General features: G+C 40.2%; 1 protein-coding gene across 2 annotated transcripts in view; it reads left to right on the top strand.

Moving 5' to 3' along the window:
* The window catches only part of LOC128112119 (transmembrane protein 45A-like), a 98,111-nt gene extending 85,567 nt beyond the window's left edge, over nucleotides 1-12,544 (top strand). Inside the window, exons 4-7 of one of the 2 annotated variants that reach the window (XM_052740913.1) lie at nucleotides 2,294-2,500; nucleotides 4,004-4,101; nucleotides 8,680-8,825; nucleotides 10,420-12,544. In XM_052740913.1, coding sequence (XP_052596873.1) covers nucleotides 2,294-2,500; nucleotides 4,004-4,101; nucleotides 8,680-8,825; nucleotides 10,420-10,513 — 545 coding nt within the window. In that variant the 3' untranslated portion in view covers nucleotides 10,514-12,544. Of the gene's footprint in view, nucleotides 1-2,293; nucleotides 2,501-3,916; nucleotides 4,102-8,679; nucleotides 8,826-10,419 lie in introns of both variants that reach the window. The other variant, XM_052740912.1, reaches the window with a different exon arrangement.
* The last annotated feature ends 15,086 nt before the right edge of the window (nucleotides 12,545-27,630 follow it).

Below are 27,630 nucleotides of genomic sequence, written 5' to 3'. Positions count from 1 at the left end.
TGAAGGCCTATTTCTTAATAAAATAATTGTAGTATTTAATTTACCTACTCAATCATGATGAATTTCCTTTGTGGAATTGGTTGGATCTTCTGAAATAATTTCATATTAAATTTTTTTGATCCTTGAAAGAATAAACCCTATAGAAACCATTTGCAGGTGATGCAAAATAATCAATGATTATTGGAAAGTTTCAATAAATCATTGCAAGGAGGTTATGGAGAAGGGTCAGGGCTGAGGAAGGCCTTGCTTCATGATCACATCCTTCTTTTTTTTCTAATTTCCTGAATTAAAGAAAGCAGTTTGGCCAGACAATTTACAAAGCCTTTCCATTGTTTTGGAGAATTCCATTCAAATGGTCTGTTTTTAGTTTCACTGTAGCCTCTTATAAAAGACAAAGCTTTCTGTTTTTCCGTTAAGTTTTTTTGTGCTTTATTCACGGAAAGAGATTTTTGATAGGACTCACACTAATTGTTTTCAAAGAGAAGAATTTATCTGCAAACTTCTATATGTTAGTAAGTAATCCAACATCTCTATGAAAGTTCAAGTGCTTGTTAAACTGACTATAACACGTGCTGCATCCATTGGGGATTCTTGCTTATCCTTAGCTGAAGGAAGCTGAATCTTAAGAATTTTTGTTTTGAACCCAGGAACCAAGGCCAATCCTTTACCTAGTGGCTATCCAAAGGTCTGGTAGCTAGGAAATGAAGAGTCAGCCTCTAGAGGACAGTCTCATAAGCCTTGGACATTAGGTTGGAATAAACACTTGAACCAAAATGATCAGCTGCCAGGAGCCATTACCCGGTGGTGGATGGGTCCTGCAGAGGGTGTAAGGAGTCAGAGGGAGAAGGAAGTGAGCCAGGCTATGGTGGTCGGGAGAATCTTGCAGGCTGACTGACTAGCAGCCAGAGTGTTTCTTTATTTATACAGAATTTAGTTATCAGAGATACATTCATGATGTTCCAAAACATAAATCATATCATTTTTGGTTTTGGACATGTGTTTCACTTCCTTTTGCTCATCTTTTAGTCATCCTTAATAAACTATGACAGAACAGAATTATTATTTCCAATCATTTTCCCTCAAGTTTTGACATCATTAATAAACAGAGTTATCATTCTTACTCATTAACCCCATAACCCAATTTTTGAGAATCTAGAGGCATATGACAACCTGTGCTCAGGCTGGTTGTTTTGGTTGCTTCAAGGACATTAGACCAAAACAAAATCTTCAACCACCCTGGGCATTTTGCCATGTCCCAAGCAGTGTATTATTAACTCTCAGTGGTCAGAGTGCCCAGGAAAAATCCTCAGGCTAAAGCTGCTGCAGTTATTACAATCAATGTTCACATTTATATCCTTATAGAATTTGTCTATATGTCTAATCCTGGCATTCTGTTGTTCCTTGGTCATATGACATTATAGTGGCTCTACATGAGCTAACTTCTAAGAGAGGGAGGTCCTAACATTTCGTACTTTTATCACCTTTCCACTCCACACTTTGCTCATCAATATGTCTTTGTGTAGGGCAGTTGTATGCCATGTAATTGTCTGAGTGTACAGTGGGAAGAGCCTTGTAATCTGAACTGTGGACAATTCCTCTAGCCCACTGAATCTTGTTGACCTTTTAAAATTTACTTTGGTTTGAATATCTTGTTCCAGTGTAAGTAGAGGGACAGATGTTTCAAGAATGTCTCATAGCCTCATGAAGAAACCTTTGGCTTCTTCTTTATGTGTCACAACCTCCAAGGCATAAGGAAGACCTTCAAGTAGATAAGGATATCTCCCTCAAAGTGTGTGTGTGTGTGGGGGGGATAGTATATTCAGGACTTTCCTGGGTAAGCTTAGAAGCAGCATTCCTTGGAGAAGGCATGAATGATTCATATGGAATTTTCCATCAATCCAACATCCCCAAATTGTACAAATATTAAAAGTGCCCCAAGTATCTAACAGGTGGAGATGAGAACCAAAGGTGGTATGGCAGCCATCATGTGGCTCAGCTTTGCTGGATCTTTGTCAAGCAGCTGTGCTGGCTTTATGACTTCTGCCATTCCATTCAGATATGCTGTGCCAATCAGCATTGGTTGTGACTATAAAATTGGTTATCTCAACTAGCATTTGAACCTCTAAGAAAGTCTAAAGTGTCACTACAAAACTGTTAGAGAACCACCCAAAGAGGAAGTAATGTTATAAGAGGACATAGTAGATTGAAATAAGCAATGGTCATATCTTCCTGTATGTGTGTGCTAGGTAAAACCATGTAGAGTGTTGATAAACTGTGTTATGCTTTTCTTCAGGAATAATTGGTCTATACATCGCACTTTCAAAGATACATCAGTTCTCAGATAAAGAATCCAGGTTGACCCTAATCCTGCACTGGCATCATCTTGCCATGTATGTCTTCTTTGCAATACTAGGTGGGACCAAGATCTTATGTTCCATCTTTAGTTCACTTCCAGTCTCTTTGGTCAAGTTAACGTTATCAAGTGCCTTATTTGTGGAAGGTAAGTAGGGGGGAGTAGAATTTTCTTTTCTTTTTCTCTCTGTATTTGTCTCAAAGTAAGCATCTGGGTAGCCCTGTAAAATAAAATATCTTTGCTTTCTTAGTGCAGCCCTGGTTGACAGGGCAAAGTATCTGGGGCATACTGAGACATCTGGCTATTCCCTGTAGGATGCCAAGAATGGTTCTTCTCTGACTCATTCTCAAGACTGGGCAGATACAACCATTTAATGTGATTTATTCATGTTTCACATCTGTCCTGAAGAATCACCTTCTTTCTTTGTTTTCTTAGAAATTATCTTCTTTATACTTTTAATAATGAAAATTAAACTCAGAGAGTAATGGAAGTATGAATGCTCAACTGGGATAGCTAGCTGTTAGCAGCAGAATAGATTCTGCCTCCTGACAACCAGCTTTTAAATCACTGATACAGTGAAACTTTGCCAGGATGTGGAAAGTTGAGTCTGCAAATTTCAATCACATTAGAAGTGGAAATCCTAATTTTCAGAAATTAATGAAAAATAAATCATATATTTTGTTCGTTTTCTCCAAGATTATTGAGGTGGGTGAGAAAAATGTCTTTAATGATTCTTCTTCATTTATTATACACGTGAAAAAGTAGATTAATTATGGAGCTCTGAGAGCTACAAGTGGCTAGGGGCGCTTGTCCTTCACTCCGATGTGAAGAAAGTAGTGCTTGATGGTTGCTTTTTAAGGACAAGGGCCAGAAAAAAAAAAAAAAAGAATTGCAACAGCTAATAGTCTGGTTCTTATATCTTTAATGAGCATCCTTCTCTTTTAGTTTAGTGAAAACTATTAAGGTGAAACTGGAATATGTTTATGTAATGAAACATTATAGTTATTATGTTTCCTATATAGATAATAGACTGTGACTGTTATCACATCTGGTTATCTATTAAGTAGAAATTCTGAATTGATATTAGTCATCATCAGTTCTGGAAGATAGCACTGGCGCATTTCTCAAGGTGTGAGTTATGGGTGTGGTTACTTATTTCAGGGCACTGAATTCCTTAAGGCAAGGCTTTGGCTTCAGCTTATTCATCTGCATATTCATGTGAATTGTAGCTCCCTGCCCTGTCATGTTTATTATTCACCAGCGTGCATAATAATGCCTTTAAAAACAGTTAGTTGAAAATGTCATGTTAGAGGAGAAAATAAAGGTTGGAGAAGGAAAAGGAAGGTTGAATTTCAATGATTCTATTCTAAATAGGCGGTGATAATGGACAAAAGCTGCAAAGCTGCCCTCTGTGAGACCCAGTGGGACCTCATCCTTTGATCAGTTGTATAGGTGTATAAAATTCTGTGGCTTCAGAGGGAAAGAAGGTGGGAGAGAGAACTGTTGAGTTGGTTATCTTTGTTTTTTATTAAAAAAAAAAACTTTTTTTTTCTACCCTATTAGCTTTCATTTTCCACAATCACACACATGGCCGGTCATTGGTGGACATCTTTGGGCACCAACTGTTGAGCTTTGCTGTATTTTTGGCAGGTCTGGTTGCCTTCATAGAATTCCTCACAAAGAACAATGTAGTTCTGGAGCTCCTGAGGTCAAGCCTCACCATGCTACAGGGGATGTGGTTCTATCAGGTGAGTTGAAGCCTCCGGCTCTATTTTGTTTCTACCTGTGGCTTCTCTCCTTTGTTGATGAGGTAGTTTCTTATGGAGTCCAGAGACTTTCCTATGACATGCTGTCTACAGTGAAACTGTTGGTCTTTAAGAGGTAATGTCTTTAAGTGACCTCAGGCTTCCTAGTGGGAACACTGGTAGAGCAGCTGAGCAGGAACTAGAATGTGACTATTATCACATCTGGTTATCCATTATGTAGAAACTCTGAATTGATATTAGTCATCATCAGTTCTTGATAATAAGATGGCTTATAGCCTAATCAGTAGTAAGCTCCAGAAACAAATGGGAAGTAAGCAAGGGAGGAACCTTTTATTTACTGAGAAATAAGTGTATAGTTGCCATTGTACTAAAAAAAAAAATTTCTTTTGAGAGAGTGTCTAACTAGTGTCTAACTTATCCCAGGTTGGCCTTGAACTCAACATCCTAGAATTCAAGGCTTCAGCATCCTTAGTGTTGTGATTATAGGTGTATGCTATATGTAGGTTTATGTATGTTTATCTCTTATTGTATTTCTATTAACATTGTATTTCACTTTGTTTATGATAATGTAACAGTTAGGTATTATCATCTTTAACTTATCAATAGGAAGACTCTAGAAGATTAAACTATTTTGCAAGTCTTACACCATAATGGAACTAGGCAATTCTCTGCTAAGTATTTCCATATAAACTTAGCTTAACAGGCAGGCATCCATATTAGTGGAGATAATGCCACAACATACAGGAGATTATGGGAATTCAAATAGGAATCCTGGATGAGTACAGACCAAGAGGTGAATATGCTTGACACATGGTAGAAACAACACATATGCCCCCTACCAAAACCAGCATCTTCACCCTGTCCCTTTGCCAAATTCCATTGATAGATGTGGGGCCTGGAAAACTGTTAAATGCTGAAGATGAAAGCAGTGACATGCATTTTTCTGTTTTGAATGAAATCTGTACTAGGCTCAGACTTTGGCCATCAGACTAATGGGAAAGTCAAGCAGCCTCTTATCTCTACCTAAGATCACTTACTGGCTCTAGGACAGTGGTTCCCAATCTTCCTAATGTTGCGACACTTTAATGCAAGTCCTCATGTTGTGTTACTGCTCTCGTTCATATACAGCTGTGATTCTCAACCTTCCTAATGCTATGACCCTTTAATATAGTTCCTCAGGCTGTGGTGACTCCCAACCATAAAACTATTTCCATTGTGACCTCATAACTGTAATTTTGCTGCTGTTATAAATGATAATGTAAATATCTGATATGCAGGATGGTCTTAGGTGACCCCTGTGCAAAGGTCATTTGACCCCAAAGGGGTTGTAACCCACAGGTTGAGAACTACTGCTTTAGGGCTTACGTTGTTTCACAAAGGACCAAAAATAAACAACCAAAAAACTTGAATGAGGATCTAAGTCTGGAAATGTTTGATCTCAACTCTCAGTCTCTTTCCATTTGATGATATTGACTCTCTAACATCAATATTACGTTGAAAGTAGAATTTCAATCAATGATTACATGTTTTATGATGTCTGATAAATTGTACTTCGATATGCACTTAAAGATTTAAACAATATCTGGGATGGAAGCAGTATGTTGCTTAAATAGGGTGTTCTAGTGATTTTTAGCCACCAGAAAGCAGGTATTTGGGTAGTGAGGCTATTTCAAGTATTTCAAGTATCATGGTCAACAGAGTAGGAAATATGTGTTTTAGGGGTAATATAGTAACATGTCTTCATGGGACCAACTTCCTTCTTAGCTATGATTGTTCAAACTGCTGAGATGCTTCAGACTGACCTGGTGGTTCAGTCCACTATGTTTCCATATTGACCAATATAAAGAGGATGGATACTGATGGAGAGTGTGCAGTAGAGACAGAAGGCAGGCACTCCCACTGAGGAATACTACCTGGGTCATTCACAAGCTTTTGATCATTGTCAAAATTATGGAAGTTTCTGAACTCCAGACTTCCCCTTATATTAGGAGAGACAATTAAACCTCCCTATTGAAGTTATTTTTTTAAGACTAAAGATTATTGCAAAGAGCTCATGCATAAATGAGGATAAACTGCATAGCACATGGTGTATATCACCTGATCAGATATATGAGATAACAAAAGTTGTAGTTCTCATTCCAACCACAGGGAATCTATACATGGGACAACTGATTAAAGCAAAAAATCTCAGTTTCTACGGATTAACTCAGACTATTTGAAATTTAAGGAAGAAATGAAATTAAGGCTTTACTCAATATAGACTAAGTGCCTATTTTTTTTTTTTTTTTTTGGTTTTTCGAGACAGGGTTTCTCTGTGCAGCTTTGCGCCTTTCCTGGGACTCACTTGGTAGCCCAGGCTGGCCTCGAACTCACAGAGATCCGCCTGGCTCTGCCTCCCGAGTGCTGGGATTAAAGGCGTGTGCCACCACCGCCCGGCGTGCCTATTTTTTTTTTCTGTAAAAAAATTCATTTTTTGGGAAATGAAGATAACAGATTAAGGGTGATAATGAATTCTGAAAAGGCCATTGGAAGGAACTTGTAGGCACTGCAATGGATACACGACCAACTTACCATATCATTTATATAATTATCCAAATACTTATATTTCATTTTATTCTAGAGACCTGAAATTATTCAATCAATCACTCATCTATCATTTTATTGGGATAAAGTTCACAGAACATACAACTTTAAAGGATAAAATTCAGCAGTATTTATTCTATTCATAATGTCATGCATTACTACCTCTAACAACCTCTCAAACATTATCATCCATGCAAAGAAAACTGTAGCATGAATCTTAAAAGTTCTTATTAATAAAAACAAACCCAGAGCCAGGTATTGGGGTGAATGCTGGAAGATGAGAGAAGCAGAACAAGCCACAGCCACCTCACCTCGCCAATTCCTCAGCTGATCTTGTTTCCTCAGACTGGAAGCTTCTGTCCTCATCCAAATTGATCTCAGCTGAAATGCTACTCAAAAGCCTAAAAGCTTAACCAGGATCTAGTTCCTCATTCTTACACCTTAAGTAACTTTCTGCTTCCCGCCATCACTTCCTGGGATTAAAGGCGTGAGTCACCATGCCTAGCTGTTTCTAGTGTGGCTATGAACTCACAGAGATCCAGAGGGATCTCTGCCTCTGGAATGCTAGGATTAAAGGCGTGTGTGCCACCATTTTCTGGCTTCTATATCTAGTGGCTGTTCTGTTCTCTGACCCCAGATAAGTTTATTAGGGTGCACAATATTTTGAGGAACACAATATCACCACAGAAAACCCTGCACCCAACTAACAGTTATTCTCCTTTTCTTTGGTGCCAGGATCTGCCAATTACTAATTTGTTTTCTAACCCCACCTATTATGAATGTTTTACATGAAAGCGAATAGGACAATACATGGCCTATTGTTTCTGCTCATTGTCACTCAACATAATATCTTCAAGTTTTATCCATGTTATCACATATATTAATATTTCATTTCTTTTTCATCTTTGGGTAGTCATAATGCTGTTATGAACATTTATGCACACATTTTTTTGAATACTTGGAGGCATTCCTAGGAGTAGAATGCTAGTCATATGGCAATTCGAAATTTTACTTTCTGAGAAACTGTCAATCTTTTTCACCAAACAGTTTCATTTTACAGGCTTAAGGATTCCAGTTCCTCTACACTCTCACCAATATTTGCTATTTTTTAACTTGCTATGATGATTGCCCTTCTAGTGAGTAGCAAGTTTTATCCCACTGCCATTTTGATTTACCTTTCTCCAATGATGTCGTTCATCTTCCATTTGTTGACTGATCATTTACATATTAAAAACAACTTTCTTCATTCATGAGAATTTCATTTATGTACACAATGAATTATGATCATATAATTCATCATATATTCATATCATTATCCTATTTCATCCCTCTTAGTCCCCAAATCCCTCCCCAGCCCATCTCTCTCCCAACTTCACATTTTCTCTTTTTTGAAAATTTACTGAGTCAAATTAGTGCTTCCCATAAATGCACAGGCATGGGTTCATCCACTGCAACGTGGGGAATCTACTGGTGGCCACACCCTCTAAAGAGAATGATTCTTCTCTCACAACTATCAACTCCTCAGTAAATGTTAGGGCCTGGAAAGCACTTCCTCCATATATACTAGAATTTTGCTTGGCTTGATTTTGTGGCTAGTTTTGGACAAACAACCATATCTTTTGTGAGTTTATAAGTGGGACAGCCATGTCATATTCAGATGACAGCATTTCATAGCATTCCTCCCTATCCTCTGGCTCTTATATTCCTTTTGCCTCCTCTCCTGAGATATTCCCTGAGCCTTGGAAGTGGTACAAGTGAGGGGATTAATAACAATGGTACATTTAGGGGTTAGCACTCTTTTGAGATAGTTCAGAAAGACAACTAGGTAAATATTGTCTGTTATTAAAATAGGTAGAAAATATGATTCATGTTTGCTATCTCTGACACTGACACTCATCTAGTTATCAAGTACACTGAATAAATGTTTTTTTGATAATGTGTCTGGTTATTCTATGTGCTTTTTTTTTTGAAACACAGATTTCTTTTGTCCTGTATCCCAAAAATAGAAACTATGCATGGGACCTGTCTGATCATAGCAACGTTATGTTTCTCACCATATGCTTTTGCTTGTATTATGCATTGACCTATGCCATCATTGGAATTAATTATGCTCTTGTTACCTGGTAAGTTAATGACTTTCATTCATCAGATATGATCATTAAGACTCAACTGAGTTAATCTTAAAGTTCAAATCTTTTTCAGGAATTAATTTCTTCTACTACTGTCCCACAAGACAAAGTAGTATAGTATAAAATTATCTGGAAACACAGAAATTGCCAGCAAAACAGTAAATGGTGATTCATACTTAGAATAGCTGTCTGTGATGTCCCTCTGACACATGCATCATCCTGCAGCACATTCACCTGCACCTCCCTGGTAGGAGATTTGAAAGGCCCCCAGAACAGTTCCCTCTGATGGAAAAAGGCCCGCCAAGTCTTTGTCTTGGAGAAGGAGAAAAAAATAGGAAGTCTTTCTTCTTAAATATTTAAGTGGAAAGTACATTCATCCACTAAAGCATCTTTTTCCTGTCTGTCTTCCTGATGGGAATATGTTTGAGACAGGCCCAAACTTCACCAAAAGATGGAAGGCAGAAAGTTAAAATAAAAATGTAGGTCATTAGAGAAGTTTCTCATAAAGTGAGAATGATTTTGGTAATTTCATTTACCAAATTTGTTTGCATAGATCTCATAATTTATGGAAATTATGTTCTACTTACATGGTTGCAGTATACAATGCCCTTATGGTAATCATATATAGGAAAAAACTGTGCATGGTTCACATAAATATTTCTCACATCATAGAAGTAGAGAACTGGCTCAGCTTTGGCCACTAGGAAGCTTTAGATCTTCTAGAGTTGGTCACTGCAATCACCACTTCTCTAAGCCTCCACTTGAGTTTGTTTCAAAGTATTCCAACAGGCATAGGTTGGAGAGCACTTCTGTGTACTTTAAAAACAGATTGATTCTTTGAGAATTTCATATGTATATATAATACATTTTGATCATCGCCACCCCCATTTTTCCACTTCTAATTCTTCCAAAACCTCTTCATACACATCCCTCTTCCAACTACATGTCTTCTTCTTTTTTTTTTAAATCACCACTGAGTCTAATTATTGCTTCATGTGCCCATGGATTAGAGGGTTGGCCATCTACTGGAAAGGAGCTTGCCACCTCTCTCAACTTCTTAATTTATTGTGTATATGAGTGTCACCTATAGTTTAACAGCCAGTGCCCTGCTTACAAAAGCACTTTTTTGAAGTTACAAGGAAGAGCTGAAATCTAGCCTAGACTTGTGGGGTTTAAGTTAACTTGGGCTATCAGCTATATGGAAGGTAATGGCTCCATGTACATTCTTTGGAGAAAAAGCCATCTTCTTGTAATATACAGACTGTTGTGGTCCTAATGTGGGAACGCCACTGATGTCATATTCATTTGGGCTTGCACAGATTATAGATTTTCCTGTTTGTTTTAGAAATAATCAAAATTATGTTCTGATGTGATAAATTTGAAAACCCATATTTTATCTGTTCACTTACACCTTACTTTAAGCTACATAATTTTTCAGTAGCTCAAAGCTAAATAGAAATTATTTTCCTTTTAGAGTTGTGTCTCCAGGTATACAAATAATCTGAAGTTGTTTTTACTGTAGATTTACATTGCCTTAAGGTTTAATTTTAGATTTCATCTAACCAGAGATCGTTTTCTTTCTACTCAGGTTGGTTAAGTGGAGACTTAGCAAGCTCTGCACCTCAGAAACTCAACTTCTGAAAAATCATGAACAGCAAGAAGAATCAGAAGATGAAATATGATTTTTTTGACTGGCATCTAGTCTCTCTAAATTAACCTTCTTATTTTTTGCATTGTCTTTGCTCATGGTTTTGTTTAGTGAATGGTATGGAAAGAAGCCATGACCACAAGCCTGTAATTTTGCAAGTTCAGAGCCAAATTACCATGGGCCATCTTTTGTCAATTTATAGCAAATTATTACCCAACTCTGTATGTGACCTAACATCTCTGTGATTATAAGTAAATCCTTAGGAATGTAAAGACAGAACCTTAGTCTATACCCAGTAGAAATCTATGAATATAGATAAGAGAGCATCAGAGGACTGGACTTGAGGTTCCCCCCTTTTCTGTAACCTGCCTACCTGATGTTTCTACTAACGTCTTTGAAAAGTGTTTTGAACATCGTTTTCTTTGTTCTGTTATTATAAAAGTTTATGAAATTGTTACCATGTTGGAACATGGAATTTGGGGTAACTCACATCTGTGTTCCTGGGCTATGGTCACTCACATCTGACTCTAGATGAAATTATTTTTTAATCCCCTTGGAGATGACAATAGTTTCTAGTGTTGACAGATTCTTAACTTTTTTCTGAAGAATACCTGGCTGAGGATGACTCTGTAGTGGTGTTCCAATTTTGTTGAGGCATTTGCATTTACATGTTTTATTCTTAGCTTGTAACATCATGTGAGATAAGTTCATTTTATATATCATGTAGAGTGATTATTCTGATGTTATAGGCCCACACTATGACAAATATTTGTTTAATTTATCTGATACATATGTATATGGTTTGTGATATTGATGCTACTGAAATCTACCTAATATTAGATTATATTTATCCTGTTGCTGCAATGAGAAATAAGTGAATGCGTGCTCCACGGTGCAGAAGTCTGAAGAGGAAATTGCAGAAATTCCGTTCTGTGCCCAATTGCTTCAGTTCTCTGAGAGGAAGAAGATGACCAGAAGTTATCCTGAACTTTCCAAAGGGTAAAAGGGATGTTCTCAGGGTACACAGTTACAAAGCCATGAGACTGGGAAAGGAGAATTGTGGTAGTACCTGTGAGAAGAGAATGCTACCATCACATTGTAAGCCACCAAAGTCATCCTGTTAAAGCAGGTGAAGGAGTAACACAGGAAAACCCTATCCTGTAACACTAGACTCTCAGTACCTCAAGATTCTATGTCTTTGCAAGTTGGAGTTGTAATGTAATAAGTAAACTTTCACCTACAGTAACTTGAAGCCAGCATTCTATGTCTAGTCCTGGGTAGACATGTGAGAATAAGTGGCACGAATCAGATTTAAAATATATTTGAAAACTGTTAAGTGCAAATACTCTGCAGTCTTCATGAAAGAGCAGAAATGTCTACGTGTTTAGTGTGGTAGAAGGCAAGCCCCTGAGAAAAACAGCTGCCATCTTCTTCAAATCAGCTGGACCTGTTGACTATTGAAGATCCCTCAGAGGTGGACTGTGGAGGGAAACTTTGATCAATAGAATTCTTTTATGGTTGATAATTTTGCTTTTTGAAAAAACTGTATTATAACAAGTTTTCTGAAATAATGCCAAGTACTTTATAGCATAAATGTTGAATATTTTAAATTCTAAAACATTGGCTGAGGAAATTTGGCTTTAGGCTACGCTTCTCAACATGCACACACCAATGGAATCTTTTAACATTTATTGGGTGTGTCAGTGTGAAGCATGCTAAAAGTGTGATGGTGAACATTATGATAATTTACTGTGTTGAAAAGACTTGTAAAAACAAAATTGTTTTTAGCCTGTAAGCCATGAGGAAGTTGCTCTTATCTTGAATGTATCATGTCAGCTAACTTGCCCAAGATGGATGACTTCTTGCTGCAGTTGGGCTATTCTTAAAAACCGCTGATTGCGCCGGGCGGTGGTGGCGCACGCCTTTAATCCCAGCACTCGGGAGGCAGAGCCAGGCGGATCTCTGTGAGTTCGAGGCCAGTCTGGGCTACCAAGTGAGTTCCAGGAGAGGCGCAAAGCTACACAGAGAAACCCTGTCTCGAAAAACCAAAAAAAAAAAAAAAAAAAAAAAAAAAAACCGCTGATTGTTGAAAAATCTTTCACTGCCTCAGCTATTCTTACAAGGTAAGAGGTTACAAGATTAACATGCTAACAGCTAAGTTTAGCTTTTGTATGAAACATTTTCTTGCTTGCTTAGATGGCTGAGGCATCTGTTGGACATCTGTTATAAAATCAAGCTTTCTCCGCCCTTAGACAGGATATGCATTAACTTGCCTCCCCCAAATTATAATGTTGTGGATTTTGCCTTTAAAATACTTGGACTAACAATAGCTGGGGCCTTACCTAGAGAACTCTCTGGTTTGGCTCTGGCCAGGTTTTTAAATAAAAGCCCTCTATTTTACTAAAATTAAAACTTGAGTCAGACTGGTGAATTGGTGGATGACCCCAGACCCATAACAAAAGCAGAGTCATGCTCAAAGCAAAGTTCTTGTTTCAATATAACTTGAATGACTAGAGGTGAGATGGATATATATCTAGAGAGAGAGAGACAGAGACAGACAGAGAGACACACACACATAGAAAGATAGAGACAGACTAGAGTGAGAGAGAAATAGAATCTCATGATCAAGTGGGCTTCTTCCCAGAGATGCAGGGATGATTCAACGTATGAAAATCTGTCAATGCAATCCATCGTATAAACAAACTGAAATAAAAAACCACATGATCATTTCACTAGATGCTGAAAAAGCCTTTGACAAAGTCCAGCACCCCTTCATGATAAAAGTCTTAGAAAGATCAGAGATACAAGGGAAATACCTAAACATAATAAAAGCAGTATGTATCAAGCTGATAGCCAACATCAAATTAAATGGAGAGAAATTTAAAGCAATCCACTAAAATCAGGGGCAAGACAAGGCTGTCCACTCTCTCCCTATTTACTCAATATACTACTTAAAATTTTAGCTAGAGCAATAAGACAACTTAAGGACATCAAGAGGGTACAAATTAGAAATGAAGAAGTCCAAGTATCACTATTTACAGCTGATGTGATACTATATATAAATGACCCCAAAAATTGTACCAGGGAGCTCCTACAGCTGATAAACACCTTCAGGAAAGTGACTAGATACAAAATTAACCAAAAAAAAATCAGAAACCCTCCTATATACAAATGATAAATGGGCTGAGAAAGAAAGAAATGGAAATAACATCCTTTACATTAGCTACAAATAATATAAAATATCTTGGTGTAACTCTAACCAAACAAGTGAAAGACCTGTATGACAAGAACTTCAAGTCTTTAAAGAAAAGAATTGGAGATCAGAAGATGGAAAGATCTCCCATGTTCATGGATAGGTAGAATTAGCATAGTTAAAATGGCCAACTTACCAAAAGCAATCTACAGATTCAATGCAATCGCCATTAGAATTCCATCACAATTCTTTACAGACCGTGAAAGAACAATACTCAACTTCATATGGAAAAACAAAAAACTTAGGATAGCTAAAACAATCCTGAACAATAAGAGAACTTCTGGGGGGTATCACCATCCTTGATTTCAAGCTGTATTACAGAGCAATAGTAATAAGATCTTGTAGTTAAAGAGTTTTCTCTCTGGGTCCCGCCAATCCCCGGCAGTCCGACAGCCCACTTATAAAATAAACACACAGATGCTTATATTATTTAAACTGTTAGGCCTAATGGCTCAGGCTTCTTGTTAACTGTTTCTTCTATCTTAAATTAACCCATTTCTATAAATCTATACCTTGCCACGTGGCTCGTGGCTTACCATCATCTTCACATGCTGCTTGTCATGGCAGCGGCTAGCAGTGTCTCTCTGACTCAGCCTTCCACTTCCCAGAATTCTTCTCCTCCTTGTCCCACCTATACTTCCTCCTGCCTGGCAACTGGCCAATCAGTGTTTTATTTATTAACCAATCAGAGCAACACATTTGACATACAGAGCATCCCTCAGCAAGATCTGCATGGTATTGTCATACAAATAGACAGGTGGATCAATGGAATCAAATCAAAGACCCAGATGTAAACCCTCACACCTATGGACACTTATTTTTTTTTTTTTTTTTACAAAGAAGCCAAAATTGTATAATGGAAAAAAAAGCATCTTCAATAAGTGGTGCTGCTCTAACTGGATGTCAGCCTGTAGAAGAATGAAAATAGACTCATATCTATCACCCTGCAGAAAACTCAAGTCCAAGTGTATCAAAGACCTCAACATTAACCCAGACACACTGAAGCTGATAGAAGAGAAAGTGGGAAATAGCCTTAAACTTATTGGAACAGGAGACAACTTCCTGAATAGAACACCAGTAGCACAGACACAGATTGACAATTAACAAATGGGACCTCATGAAACTGAAAATCTTCTGTAAGGCAAAGGACACTGTCAAAATGACAAAACAGCAGACCACAGAATGGGGAAAGATCTTCACCAACCCCACATCTGACAGAGAGCTGATCTCCAAAATATATAAAGAATTTCAGAAGCAGCTCTTAGGGGAAACTCATGGGCTGACTGTGTAGCATATCCTCATATTCATTTTTATTCATCAAAATTATACAGCTTAAGAAGAAGTCATCTTCCTGGCAATCCACAGATTATAAATGCCCCATAGGACAGGATGTTTTCGTGAGATAAACATACTACAATACAGGCAGTGGCAAATCTCCCCACACCCAGTTCAACCAATGTCAGATATCAGAGAGGGATAGCAACAGCAAAGACACAGCAGAAGCAAAAGACATTCTGGGGTCTGTATCCTTGCAAGCCTTGCTTAAATGAGATATACCCATCAGAGAGTTTTTCTTCGGGTGGCCTGATACCTGAACTTCAATTGCCACCTGCTGTTTCTCTGACATGGCCACCGGCAGTGGCCATTTGATGAGGGCCTTCTTATGTATCATATAGCAGAGTACATCACATGACAAGAGTTAGGGAACTGTAGGACTTCAGGTTTCTCTCAGAAAGTCACTGCACAATCAGGGCTATAAGTCTAATAAGAGTAAATAAGAGAATAATGTTCTTTTTGGGTGACGACTTTAATCTAGGTGTATCATAGTTCTTGCATTGTCAGGCAGACCAGTCATGATGGGATGGGGGTGGGGGAAATCTCAGTAACTCATCTAATTTCTTCCCAAAGGATCTAACTCCACCATACCATCAACAAATTAATTTGAGAAGTTTGTAACACATATGCTTTGGGGAACACAATTACAGTACACAGCTGGTTCAAGGCAAAATGAGAAATCATATCGCCTGCTTCAATTAGTGGAGATACTGTAGATGCCATGTGGAATTCACAAGAAAGATGCTGCTGCTTTGCATCTGCAGTTGCTGAGTTGAATTCATGGTGTTCCCTTTGCATGCACTCTCTTACAAAAAGGCAAAAGATTTACACAATTTGAAGACAAAACAGGGGCTTTGTGTTGTTGCTGCTGTTAATGTATATTGGTGGGGAATTTTCTAAATCTCCATGTTCGGCTCTTTTATGCTTAACCACTTCCTCTTTATTTCTCTCACCTTTTTACTCTCATCAGTAAGGAGACCCCAAGCCGCCCCTGTGATGTACACCTTAGCTTCTCTCCTCTGCTAAACCGCCAGTTTCATTTCTTCTAAGTTGTATCTTGATAGTGCTACAACACAAACCAGCCAAAACATCTCTGAGATAGCAGCACAATGGCTTTTTTACATCCATGTTTCTACCAACATTGGGCTCATGATTACTTTCATATTCTGTATGGAGGATGCTTTGTCTCTACGTCTCTTTTCCCCCCAGTCTTCACCAGGATTGTGTTTAAGGTCCATGTGTGTCACAACAGCCTATTCACCAGCAAGTAGCATTTTTATGTTTTAGGAGACCTGACCCAGAGTACACACATAAAGAAAAAGGAACACGTGACAATGCTATCAGAGATATAAAAGTTAAGAATTAAAATACATTTTGCAAATGGGAGAAAAAGTAAAATTATCCTAAATAAGCACAGTGGGCAAACCAGAGTTCTGTGACAGGTACATGCGTTCCAGGGAAGGTTCTACCGGCTAGGACGTCAGGTGGAATTCCGCTTAAGACACAGACGTAAAGATGACTGGATCCAGGGCCCTCGAAGAAAGTCTCTACTCCGAAAGCTTCCTAACAGACGCATCGCCTTTATAACTCCTGCAGGCGGAGCACACAGGCACCCTCAGGTCACTTCCATCAGTCGACCTCCCTTTCTCCGTTCCCATCTAGCCTTTGCCCTCTGCCCTTGCCCCGGTCACTATAAACTCGTCCAAACCACAGTCTGGATCCTGCAGCGAGATGAAGCCGGGTTGCACCGCACAGTGTTCTCACCTTTTCCTCACACATAGCCACAACCTCCACAGGGTCCCCAAACCCACCCATCAACTGGGCGGCCGGCCCCCCGACCCCCACCCCCGCCGGCCCATGACCTCCACAGTTCTTCTGCATTCCCGCCCACTCGCAACGCTCCTGGGAGCTGTCCCTCTGCTGATCCCCGCGCGCCCCCGATCTCGCCGTGTGCAGCCCCCCTCCTCCAGTCCTTCCATCCTGGAGGAGGGGGAGGAGGAGGAGAGGTCAGCTGTCACCTAGGGCCTCCCAAGGGATTGTAAGCACAAAGGAAAGGCGACCCAGGACGCCCGGCTCCGACCCGGCCTTCTGACCCCGAAAGTGATTCTCCCCTACCCACTCGAGAGGGGCGGGCACAGCCGCGGGTCTAGCCCGGCATGCCCTGAGCTTCCTTCCGGTGACCTGTGACCCTTCTGGATTGTGCTAGCTTCCGGCACGCTGACTGGGTAGAGCCCCCGACCTGAGGCTGTGGTTGAGGAGGGACATCAAGGCTGCCTCTAAAATGCAGAGGTGGTGCTGGCAGCGTGTGGTAACAATGCTTCGGGTCAATTCATTCAGTACGAAGGAAGTCACTCAAATGACCTACAGTTACAGGGCACAAGTGCTGATACCATGCCTCAAGTTTGCCTTTGTGTTTTGAGACAAAAGGTTTTACTGTGTAGCACGGGGGGGCTGTCCTAGAACTTGAGATCCTCCTGCCTTAGCGTCGCAACAGCTGGGATTATGGGAATGGGTCAGCACCTCCAGCTTGACTATACCACTGCATGGAAAAACGGTAAAAATACGAGTAAGAAGAAATGTCTGGGAACAATACTGTGTCATCTTTTAAGTGAAGAAGGCTGAGAAGGCAAAAAGTGGCAGGAATCAAATGACCAAAGGCAAATCCAAACCAGGTTTGTATCTCACTGGCGTTGTTTCCACAATGTTACACTCACAGTCTCTGCTGTTTTCCTTCTGAAGATGAGCACAAAAATAAATGCAAAGTTAAAGAATGAACATTTAGCTCCCTTTCTCAAAAAGGAAAGAAGCCCTTTCAGGACTACCCTGCCAAACCAACCAACCTTCCTTCCTATCCTTCTTCCTTCCTTCCTTCCTTCCTTCCTTCCTTCCTTCCTTCCTTCCTTCCTTCCTTCTCTCCTTCCTTCCTTCCTTCCTTCTTTCCTCCCTCCCTCCCTCCCTCCCTCCCTCCCTCCCTCCCTCCCTCCTTTCCTTCCTTCCTTCCTTCCTTCCTTCCTTCCTTCCTTCCTTCCTTCCTTCCTTTCCTTCCTTCCTTCCTTCCTTCTGCCTCATCTGCGGAGGTTTGAATGAGAATGTCCTCCATAGGCTCATATATTTGAATGCTTGGTTCCCAGTTGCTGTACTGTCTAGGAAGGATTAGGAGGTGTGGCCTTGTTGGAGGAAGTGTGTCACTGGGGGGTCTTTGAGGTTTCAAAGCCCATGCCAAGCCCAGTCTTTTGCTCTCTCTGCCTCCATCTTTTGAGAAAGATGGAAGCCTTCAGCTACTGCTCCAGTGTCAAGCTTGCCTGTCCCCCACAGTCTCTGAAATGATGGTCATGGACTAACCCTCTTAAACTGTAAGGATGGCCCCAAGTACATGTTTTCTTTTATAAGCAGCCTTGGTCATGGTTTTTCATCACAGCAATGGAACAGTAATTGGGACACCATCCCTGCATTCCAAGAAGTACAGCAACTTCCAAGCCCTCTATTGCCCGGCTGCCAACTTGCTTCTCCAGCCATTCAGGGTGAGGCTTGAACCTCTAGAACAGACAGATGAGGCAACAGAGGCAAAGATGGCAGTTGGATACTCTGTGACAAACAAACAAGACCAGGCTCCCCACTGCCCATATGGAAAATGAAACTTAGATTTTTTACAACATTGGTGACTTTTGAATATCTAACCTCTTACCTAGGATAGAAGCACTTGTCAACTCTAACCAGAGGAGTATGAAAATGTGATTATTTTTCTCATCGATAACACCCTCAAGATAGTGTTGCCTTGCAAGCGAAATGAAGAGAAAGTCATTGCTGTTGTCATTCAGAGACACAAACATTTGCAGAAAGTAACGGTGACTTCTAAAATGCAGCATCGTATTAGAGGGAAAGACTGTTCAAACATGTACACACTGGCTAAAACAAGGACCACAGTGGCCACAACTTCACGTGTAATGAAAGGCACCTGTTACCTTGGTAAAAACAATCTGCTTGGTTCTACCAAGGCTTCCCAACCCCCCAAGCACTACACAGAAGGATCCTACATTCATCCTCCCCTTCCTGATCACACACAGGTGAGGGGTGATGGAGTTCAGGCTGCATCCCGGGCAGAGTGTGAGTGTTACAGTTCTGAGGGGTAAGGTATCCTGGCAATCTGGAGCCAAGGAATACCACAAAATCACACTTCACAACAAACCTCACACAAAAGATTTATTGGTAAAGACTCAAGAGGGTGGCTGCCTTTGCTTGGCAAGAAACAGCAAAGAACTAAGCAGGAGGTACACTTTATATAGGGTTTCTTGGGGGTGGGGGTGGGGCTTTCCATGGTGGCATGTGATTGGATTTTGTGGCCTGATCTTGGGGCAAGCCTAGGGATTGGTGGGATTCTGTGGCCTGATATTGGACTTTTTTTCTGTAGAGTGGAGCTTGGCCACCTGTGTCTCAAAGGGCTGGAAATGGCCATTAAGATCATTAGAGCAAGCCGGGCGGTGGTGGCGCATGCCTTTAATCCCAGCACTAGGGAGGCAGAGGCAGGTGGATCTCTGTGAGTTCGAGGCCAGCCTGGGCTACAGAGGGATTTCCAGGAAAGGCCCAAAGCTACACAGAGAAACCCTGTCTCGATAAAACAAAATCATGAGAGCAGTCTGCAGGGACTGGCCACTTGCCCCTCAAGAGGCTTACACAAACCACTTGCCTCACTGGACCAATATCACAATCAGTTCAAAAAATTGTGCAAATGAGTTTACAGACACTTGAAATGTCTTTGGCTAGAATAAACAAACACTGCAAGACTGAGTACTCACAGATAATTGTTCTCGGTCTCAGAAAATGGAGAGTTTGACGTTAGGCTTCAGCCAAAGCTATTTCTCAGGAGAAAACTCAAGATTGTTTTGAGGCAATTTTCTGGGTCTACTTTTGAAAATAACACTATACCATTATCACCATCAGGAAGAGGAAGCAACTGGCAGGTATGAGATGCAAATTTGCTAATGAATGGTTCTCAACAAGAGAAATAATTGTGAGCTTGCATCTTAAAGCATGGTGGAATTTTCTTATGGCCCCCTTGTAACAGCAGATTGTGGTTTTGTGCTGTGGGATGTTCTGTATGTCAAATGTGTTGCTCTGATTGGTTAATAAATAAAACATTGATTGGCCAGTAGCCAGGCACTAAGTATAGGTGGGACAAGCAGAGAAGAGAATTGGGGGAAGTGAAAGGCTGAAGGAAGGAGACACTGCCAGCCACCGCCATGACAAGGAAGACGTAAGGTACCGGTAAGCCATGAGCCACGTGTCAACTTATAGATTAATAGAAATGGGTTAATTTAAGATATAAGAACAGTTAACAAGAAGCCTGCCACGGCCATAGGTTTATAAGTAATATAAGTCTCTGTGTGATTATTTTACAAGTGGGCTGTCGGACTGCCAGGGCTTGGAGGGTCCTGGAGAGAAAACTCTAGCTACAATTTTGTGTAGCTAGAGTTTTCCTGCCTGGCCCACAGTCAGGACAAATCTCTCTCACCCGCCAGTCCCACAGCAGCTCAGACCCGACCAAGTAAACACAGAGACTTATATTGGTTACAAACTGTATGGCCGTGGCAGGCTTCTTGCTAACTGTTCTTACAGCTTAAATTAATCCATTTCTATTAATCTATACCTTGCCACATGGCTCGTGGCTTACTGGCATCTTCACATGCTGTTTCTCATCGTGGCGGCTGGCAGTGTCTCTCTCACTCAACCTTCCACTTCCCAGCTTTATTCTCCTCCTTGTCCTGCCTACACTTCCTGCCTAGCCAATGGCCAATCAGTGTTTTATTTATTGACTAATCAGCAACACATTTGCCATACAGAACATCCCACAGCACTTTAATAGATTCTTTTAACTAGCAGCAATAAAAAAGCATAAAAATAATGCTACCACTTATTACCAGGCACTGGATTATGGATTTTTTGTTGTTGTTGTTTTGTTTGTTTTTGTTTTTCAAGACAGGGTTTCTTTCTTTCTTTCTTTCTTTTTTTTTTTTTTAAACCAAGCTGAGGACCGAACCCAGGGCCTCTAGCAAGCACTCTACCACTGAGCTAAATCCCCAACCCCTTGGATTATGGATTTTTTTTTTTGGTTTTTTTTTTTTGTTTTTTTGTTTTCATTATTTTTTTTTTTTTTTTTTTTTTTTTTTTTTTTTTTTTTTTTTGGTTTTTCGAGACAGGGTTTCTCTGTGTAGCTTTGCGCCTTTCCTGAAACTCACTTGGTAGCCCAGGCTGGCCTCGAACTCACAGAGATCCGCCTGGCTCTGCCTCCCGAGTGCTGGGATTAAAGGCGTGCGCCACCACCGCCCGGCGGATTATGGATTTTTACTCAAATCTAACCATCAACCCCAAAAGACATGCATTCTTTTCCCTGTGTTAAAGACACAAGGAACTTGCCAGGGTAACTCTGTGCCAGCAACACAGATACCTTCAATTCCAAATCATTAAAACATAGAACAAAAGTATTCCAGTCCTCTGCCACTTTTGGAGACTCAGTCTAGCACAATTCTGCACCAAAGGCTCAGAGAACATTGAAGGAAAGACTAAGATCCAGAGGAACAGGACGTCTGCTGTGAGACGACATCTCTTAGAAATGTCAGAAAGGCTCCACTCGCATAGTCTACTTGACTTTAAAGGAATAGTTCAGGATCAGGAAGGCTATGGCCACAGCACTAACACTGATCTAAAGACAAGAGCACGTTGGCTATGATGGCTTCAGATTCTCCAGGGACTTGATGTTGAACGTTATTCCAAGTTACTGTGTCCAACTGGGCAGAAGGAAGCAAAGTGGGCCCAGGGCTCCAGGCAAGATCTTCCTCACAGGGCTGGGGCTAGAGTCCAACTTCTCACAGTTGTAAAAGGACTAAAAGCCAGCTTGGAGTCACCCACAGTGAATAATACAAGCAGTCTACCATTTCGAATTTCCTTTTCTTTCATGCCACATGCATCCATGCATTCAATATACATTAAAGAACTCGTGCTACTGACAGAGGTGAGGATGCCAGACTGTGAACTGTAGCCTTTGACGAGCTGCACCCACATTCTAATGGAGTGGGGAGCCACTCAGAACAATTACCACATTCTTGATTGCAGATGTGCAAGCATTTGCACATGATAAATGAGAGTTCCTGGGAGAACATCTGTTAGGTAGGGATCTGCCGCGGTCAGAGTGGCAGACAAAGCCTTCTGTGGAGTTTCTGCCAAGAGTGGGTGATCAGCCCTGTTAGAGCTGAAAAGAAATGACAGAAAACATATGAGTAAAAAGATTATGATGTAGGATGTATGTCGTGGCAGGCCAGGACACAGGAAGAGGGAAGAGCGAGGAAAGCCTTTATTAATAAAAAGGAAGAAATTCACATACCTGCTGTGAGAATCACAAAACTAATGGATCTGGGAGTTGGAGTGGATGCAGGATGTGCACTCCTGGAAAGGTGCTATTAGGAGTCCTGTCCTGAAACCAGTGAATGGTGATGCCATCCTCAGGGTAGAGACACGTAGTTGGCTTTAGTTTCAGTTTTAGAATTTGGCAGTATTCCCCAAATTAAGGAAAGACACACCCATACAGATACAAGAAGCACACAGAACACCAAACAGACAGAACCAGAAAAGAAACTCCCCACAGCTTATCATAGTTAAACGCTAAATATATTAGAACAAAGAGGAGGTATTGAAAGCTTCAAGATGAAAAAAAATCACAAGTCACAGATAAAGGAAAACACATCAAAATAACAGCTGTTTTTCTCAGTGGAAACTTTAAAAGTCAGAGTCTAGAGCAATGTACTCCAAGCTCAAAAAGAACACAGATGCCAGAACAGACTACTTTACCCAGTAAAACTGCCTAAAATGATTGAAGGAAAAAGAATAACTTGCCATGATACGAAAGTACTAAAAGAAGTCATGCCCACTAAACCAGCTTGCCAGAGAATACAGAGGGTCTTTCTTTCTTTCTTTCTTTCTTTCTTTCTTTCTTTCTTTCTTTCTTTCTTTCTTTCTTTCTTTCTTTCTTTCTTTCTTCCTTCCTTCCTTCCTTCCTTTCTTTCTCTTTCTTTCTTTCTTTCTGTCTTTCTCTCTATTTCTCTTTCTCCCTTCCTTCCTTCCTTTCTTCCTTCCTTCCTTCCTTCCTTCCTTCCTTCCTTCCTTTCTTTCTTTCTTTCTCTCTCTCTTTCTTTCTGTCTTTCTCTCTCTTTTTTTCTCTTTCTTTCTTTCTTTCTTTCTTTCTTTCTTTCTTTCTTTCTTTCTTTCTTTCTTTCTTTCTTTCTCTCTGTGTAATGAAAAAGTACAAGGCCCATCTGAAGTCCTGGCTAGAGTAGCCTATGAAGTTGAACCATCTCAACTAGTAACCTTAAAGTTTTCCTGAATGCAGAACTCTAAGGAAACTGCAACAGAGGCACTGTGAAAGGCTGGATCACCTGGTTCACCCATGTTAATTGATGTCTGATCCCCTTGCTCTGAAAACACACAGCTTTCAAAGGTAACATACATCTCTGTATTAACATAAATATGGACTGTATATCACCACAGGAAAGGTATCTCAACTGCTAACACCTTCAGACTGTCAGGATCCAGGAAACTTCTGACAAGAAAATCAATATAACAACCCCTTCATCTCTTCATGGCAGTGCTGAAGAACATTTGTGTCATGGCATCTATCTTGTTACAGGCAAAGAACACAGAAACAGAGACCTTGAAATTAAGGTGAATCAGAAGGACTTCAGAGAACAACAGAGTAAGTACAATCATGGAGCAAAGAAAAATATTCAATAAATACATCTAAGCCTACCCAGTTATGGCCTTGACCTCCAGACCCCGGTAAGCAAACAGGAGTGACTTCCATTGCAGATTGTGGAGTTAGACACGTATGTTAAGAAGGCTGTTTTCTGGTCTGATTCCAGAGGATGAGTCACACATATACTTTTCTTGAGAACAGAAGAGAGCTTTCCTTTAGTTCAGTGGACATTCTGGAACACAGCCTTCTTGATTTTGCCAATCAGTATGCCTGTTACTTCCTTCTCTTCTCATTCATTCACCATATTTGTTTTAGAAAAATAAACTTTTTTTGATTTCTTTGATTTTCCTTTAGTGCCACGTTAATAATAATGGATGCTAAGCATGAATAAAGGAAGTGAAAGTTCTTTTGGATATCTCCTTCTGTGGTAGTTTGAATGTAATTGGCTCCCATAATCTCATAGAGAGTGGCACTATTAGAAGGGATGGCTTTGTTGGAGGAAATGTGTCACTGTGTGGGAGGACTTTGAGGTTTCATATGTTCAAGATATTTCCCAGTGTCACAGTCCTCTTCCTGTTGCCTTCAAGATGTAGGACTCTCAGCTACTTCTCCAGTACCTTGTCTACCTGCACATTGCCGTGTCCCACCATGATAATAATGAATTTAACCTCTGAAACTGTAAGTCACCACTTCAATTAAATGTTTTCCTTTATAAGAGTTGCCTTGATCATAGTGTTTCTTCACAGCAATAGACCATAACTATGACAGAAGTTGGTGCCAGGAGTGGGGGTATTGCTGTGATACCCCTGACTATGTTTTTGTTTGGAAGAATTTAGACTTTGGTACTTTGGGTTAGGAAACCAGTGGAATGCTTTAAGCACTTTTTAATGGGCCATACTAGTAGGAACATGGAAGACAGTATCACTGAGAATGATTTGAAGTGTGGGGATCAAGAGGTTTCAGAGGAGGATAATTTTAGTATGTTGCCTAGAGACCATTCTTGTGACATTTTGGTGGAGAATGTGGCTACTTTTTGACCTTGCCTGAAGAGTCTGTCTGAGACTAAAGTGAAGAGTTTGCCTGAGACTAAAGTGAAGAGTTTTGGATTAATTCCATTGGCAGAGGAAATCTCAAATCAGCCTAGTATAGACTCTATTGTGTGGTTATTGGCATTAACTTTAATGAAGATTTATAATGAAAAGGAGCAAATAAAAATACAAAATGTACAGATTAAGAAAAGGAGCATCAGGAGTGGAATGGGGCTAAATCATGAGTTGAAGGAGATGAATGGATTACGAAATGGAATAAAAGGAGTGGTGCTATCAAGGCAGTATCTCACCCAGCTAAGTTTCCAATCTGTGAAAAGGAACTAAAGAAAAGCTTAGAGCTTGGTGTGGTGGGGCACACCTTTAATCCCAGCAGTTGGAAGGCAGAGGCTGGTGGATCTCCGAGTTTGAGGCAAGCCTGGTCTAGAGATTCATTTTCAGGACAACCAAGCCTAGGCAGTGAAGGACAGAAAGCTGGTGAAGATGAATTGAACAAGGAGGCCATGTTCCAGCTCCAGTAAGCAGAAGAACTCAGCTTTGGCCACGTGATTATGGATTTAGAGTGAAGGATAGAAGAAAGGGGCTATAGAATTTGCTCCTGAGACTAAGGAAAGCCAATGAGGCCAGAGATGTGTCAGGGGTGTCCCTGAATGGAGGCCTAGAGAGGCCATTTAGTGAAGCTGTGAAGTTGAAGACTGAATTGACTTGATGGATCCAATGTAGTTGGAAGTTTCTCTGTGTCCTGTCTGGCCAGCAGTCAGATCAAATCTCTCCCACTTGTGTCCCCCAAGTAAACACACAGAGGCTTATGTTAATTATAACTGCTTGGCCATTTATTCAGGCTTATTACTGACTAGCTCTTATACTTAAATTAACCCATAATTCTTATCTATGCTTAGTCATGTGGCTTGGCACCTTTTCTCAGTTCTGCCTTCACATCTTGCTTCCTCTGTGTCTGGCTGGTGACTCCTGACTCAGCCTTCCTCTTCCCAGAATTCTCCTTGTCTGCTTATTCTGCCTATACTTCCTGCCTGGCTACTGGCCAATCAGCATTTTATTTATCAACCAATCAGAGCAATATATTCACAGCATACAGAACGACATTCCACAGCACTTCCCCTTTTCTGTCTAATCAAAAAGGAAGATTTTAACTTTAACATAGTAAAATTGCATATGCTAGAACAGTTGTCAAGCAAGAATTACAGTTACAATATCTAGTCTATTTGTATTTGGCAAAGTTAAAGTTTATTCTATCTATCCTATATTTCTGAGTTTAAAGTTTTATATCTAATTTATCTTTTTTATCATAACCAAGGAAAATTATAACTATCTGTCTAGACAGTCATCTAAAGTTCCTCTGCAACATTGGGGCATCCATATTTAGCCCATAGGCCTCAATTTCCCCTCTGTCTTCTCCCCTCAGCCCCTCCCCCTCACTCCCCTCCACTCTCCCCACTCCTTTTCCATTTCTGTTCAGGAAAGGACAGATCTCTCATGAATATCAACAAAATATGGCATATCAAGTTGCAGTAAGACTAGGCAGCTCCCCATGTATTAAGGTTGGGCAAGGTGACCCAGTATGAGAAATAGGCCAACAGGGAATTTCATCAGATAGATACTCTACTCTGATGTAAAAAAGTTCTTAACATACACATAGAATACAAATAAATCATGGGACAAAATAGAAAGGCAGAGAGATTATGACGACCTGGAAAAAAACCTTGGAAGATGGGGGAGAGGGGATGCATTCAGCTTGCTTTGCTGAGAGAGACAGGAAATTTTAGATGCCACTGAAAAAACCCAAATGGCCCACAGAGACAATATGTGTGTTCCAAAAGGCATCTTGGCAAAGGCAATAAGTACTTGGGGCCAGGTGAAACATTACTAAAGAAAGACATCTCAATCAAAGATGTCAAGGACAGTAGTAACATTTACTTCAAGCCAAGTGATGTGGAAACTTTGAGTTTCTAGTACGCCCTTCTAAGGCTAAATGACACTCCTCATAAATGTACTTCACAGCTTTGTTTTCAAGAGAAAATTACTTCAGTGTTAAAGAATAAGGTTCTGGGAGGAGCTAGAAACTATAGCCAGAGTATATTGTACGAAAAAAAATCTATTTTCAATAAAAAAGAAGAAAATATAAGGATGAGATATATCTTAGCAACCTTTACAGATATAACTTGATGAGCCACCAAAATTCAGTATTGCAAAGGTGTATTATAAAAGTGACTCCTTTGAGAAGGTCATACCCACATTTGGGTAAGTAGTATTATTTCCCTAGCACCTTTTTTGCCTCTAACCTCTTTAATCGTGTAGGGAAAATGTCTTTAAAAAAAATCTCTGTTCATATTGACTCACCTTGAATTCATTTTCTCACCAAAATCACGAGTTCCAGTTTTGCCTGGGTGTGGAGTTGTGTCCCCATCCTGCCTACTGCTAACATCCTAAGGCCTCATCAGGATCCACCTGAGGTGGTGTTGGTTAGCTTATCTGCCTGTTCCTTGGCTAATCTGTTCACATAATGCTTAATGAATGCCAAGAGTACCAAGGACAAAAATCCCCTGAAGTCATCCATACCCCATTTCTGAATCAGATGCAACAACATGAAGCTTGGTCATTGGGGGTACAGCCTATTGGGTTTGGTCTACTTATGTCCTAAACCATTCTCTTACTCTCTAAAAAGCAGCCTGAGGCACAAACTGTGTGAAGATATTCTTTAAAATAGCACATTTTCAACCCAAACACATTAGGAATGGCTACTTCCATATTCTCTCTGA

This window comes from Peromyscus californicus, unplaced genomic scaffold (assembly GCF_007827085.1).
Source record: "Peromyscus californicus insignis strain IS unplaced genomic scaffold, ASM782708v3 Scaffold_16__1_contigs__length_79575227, whole genome shotgun sequence".
NCBI lineage: Eukaryota > Metazoa > Chordata > Mammalia > Rodentia > Cricetidae > Peromyscus > Peromyscus californicus.
Note: the sequence above shows the minus strand (reverse complement) of the source record. Positions and strands in the feature narration are given on the sequence as shown.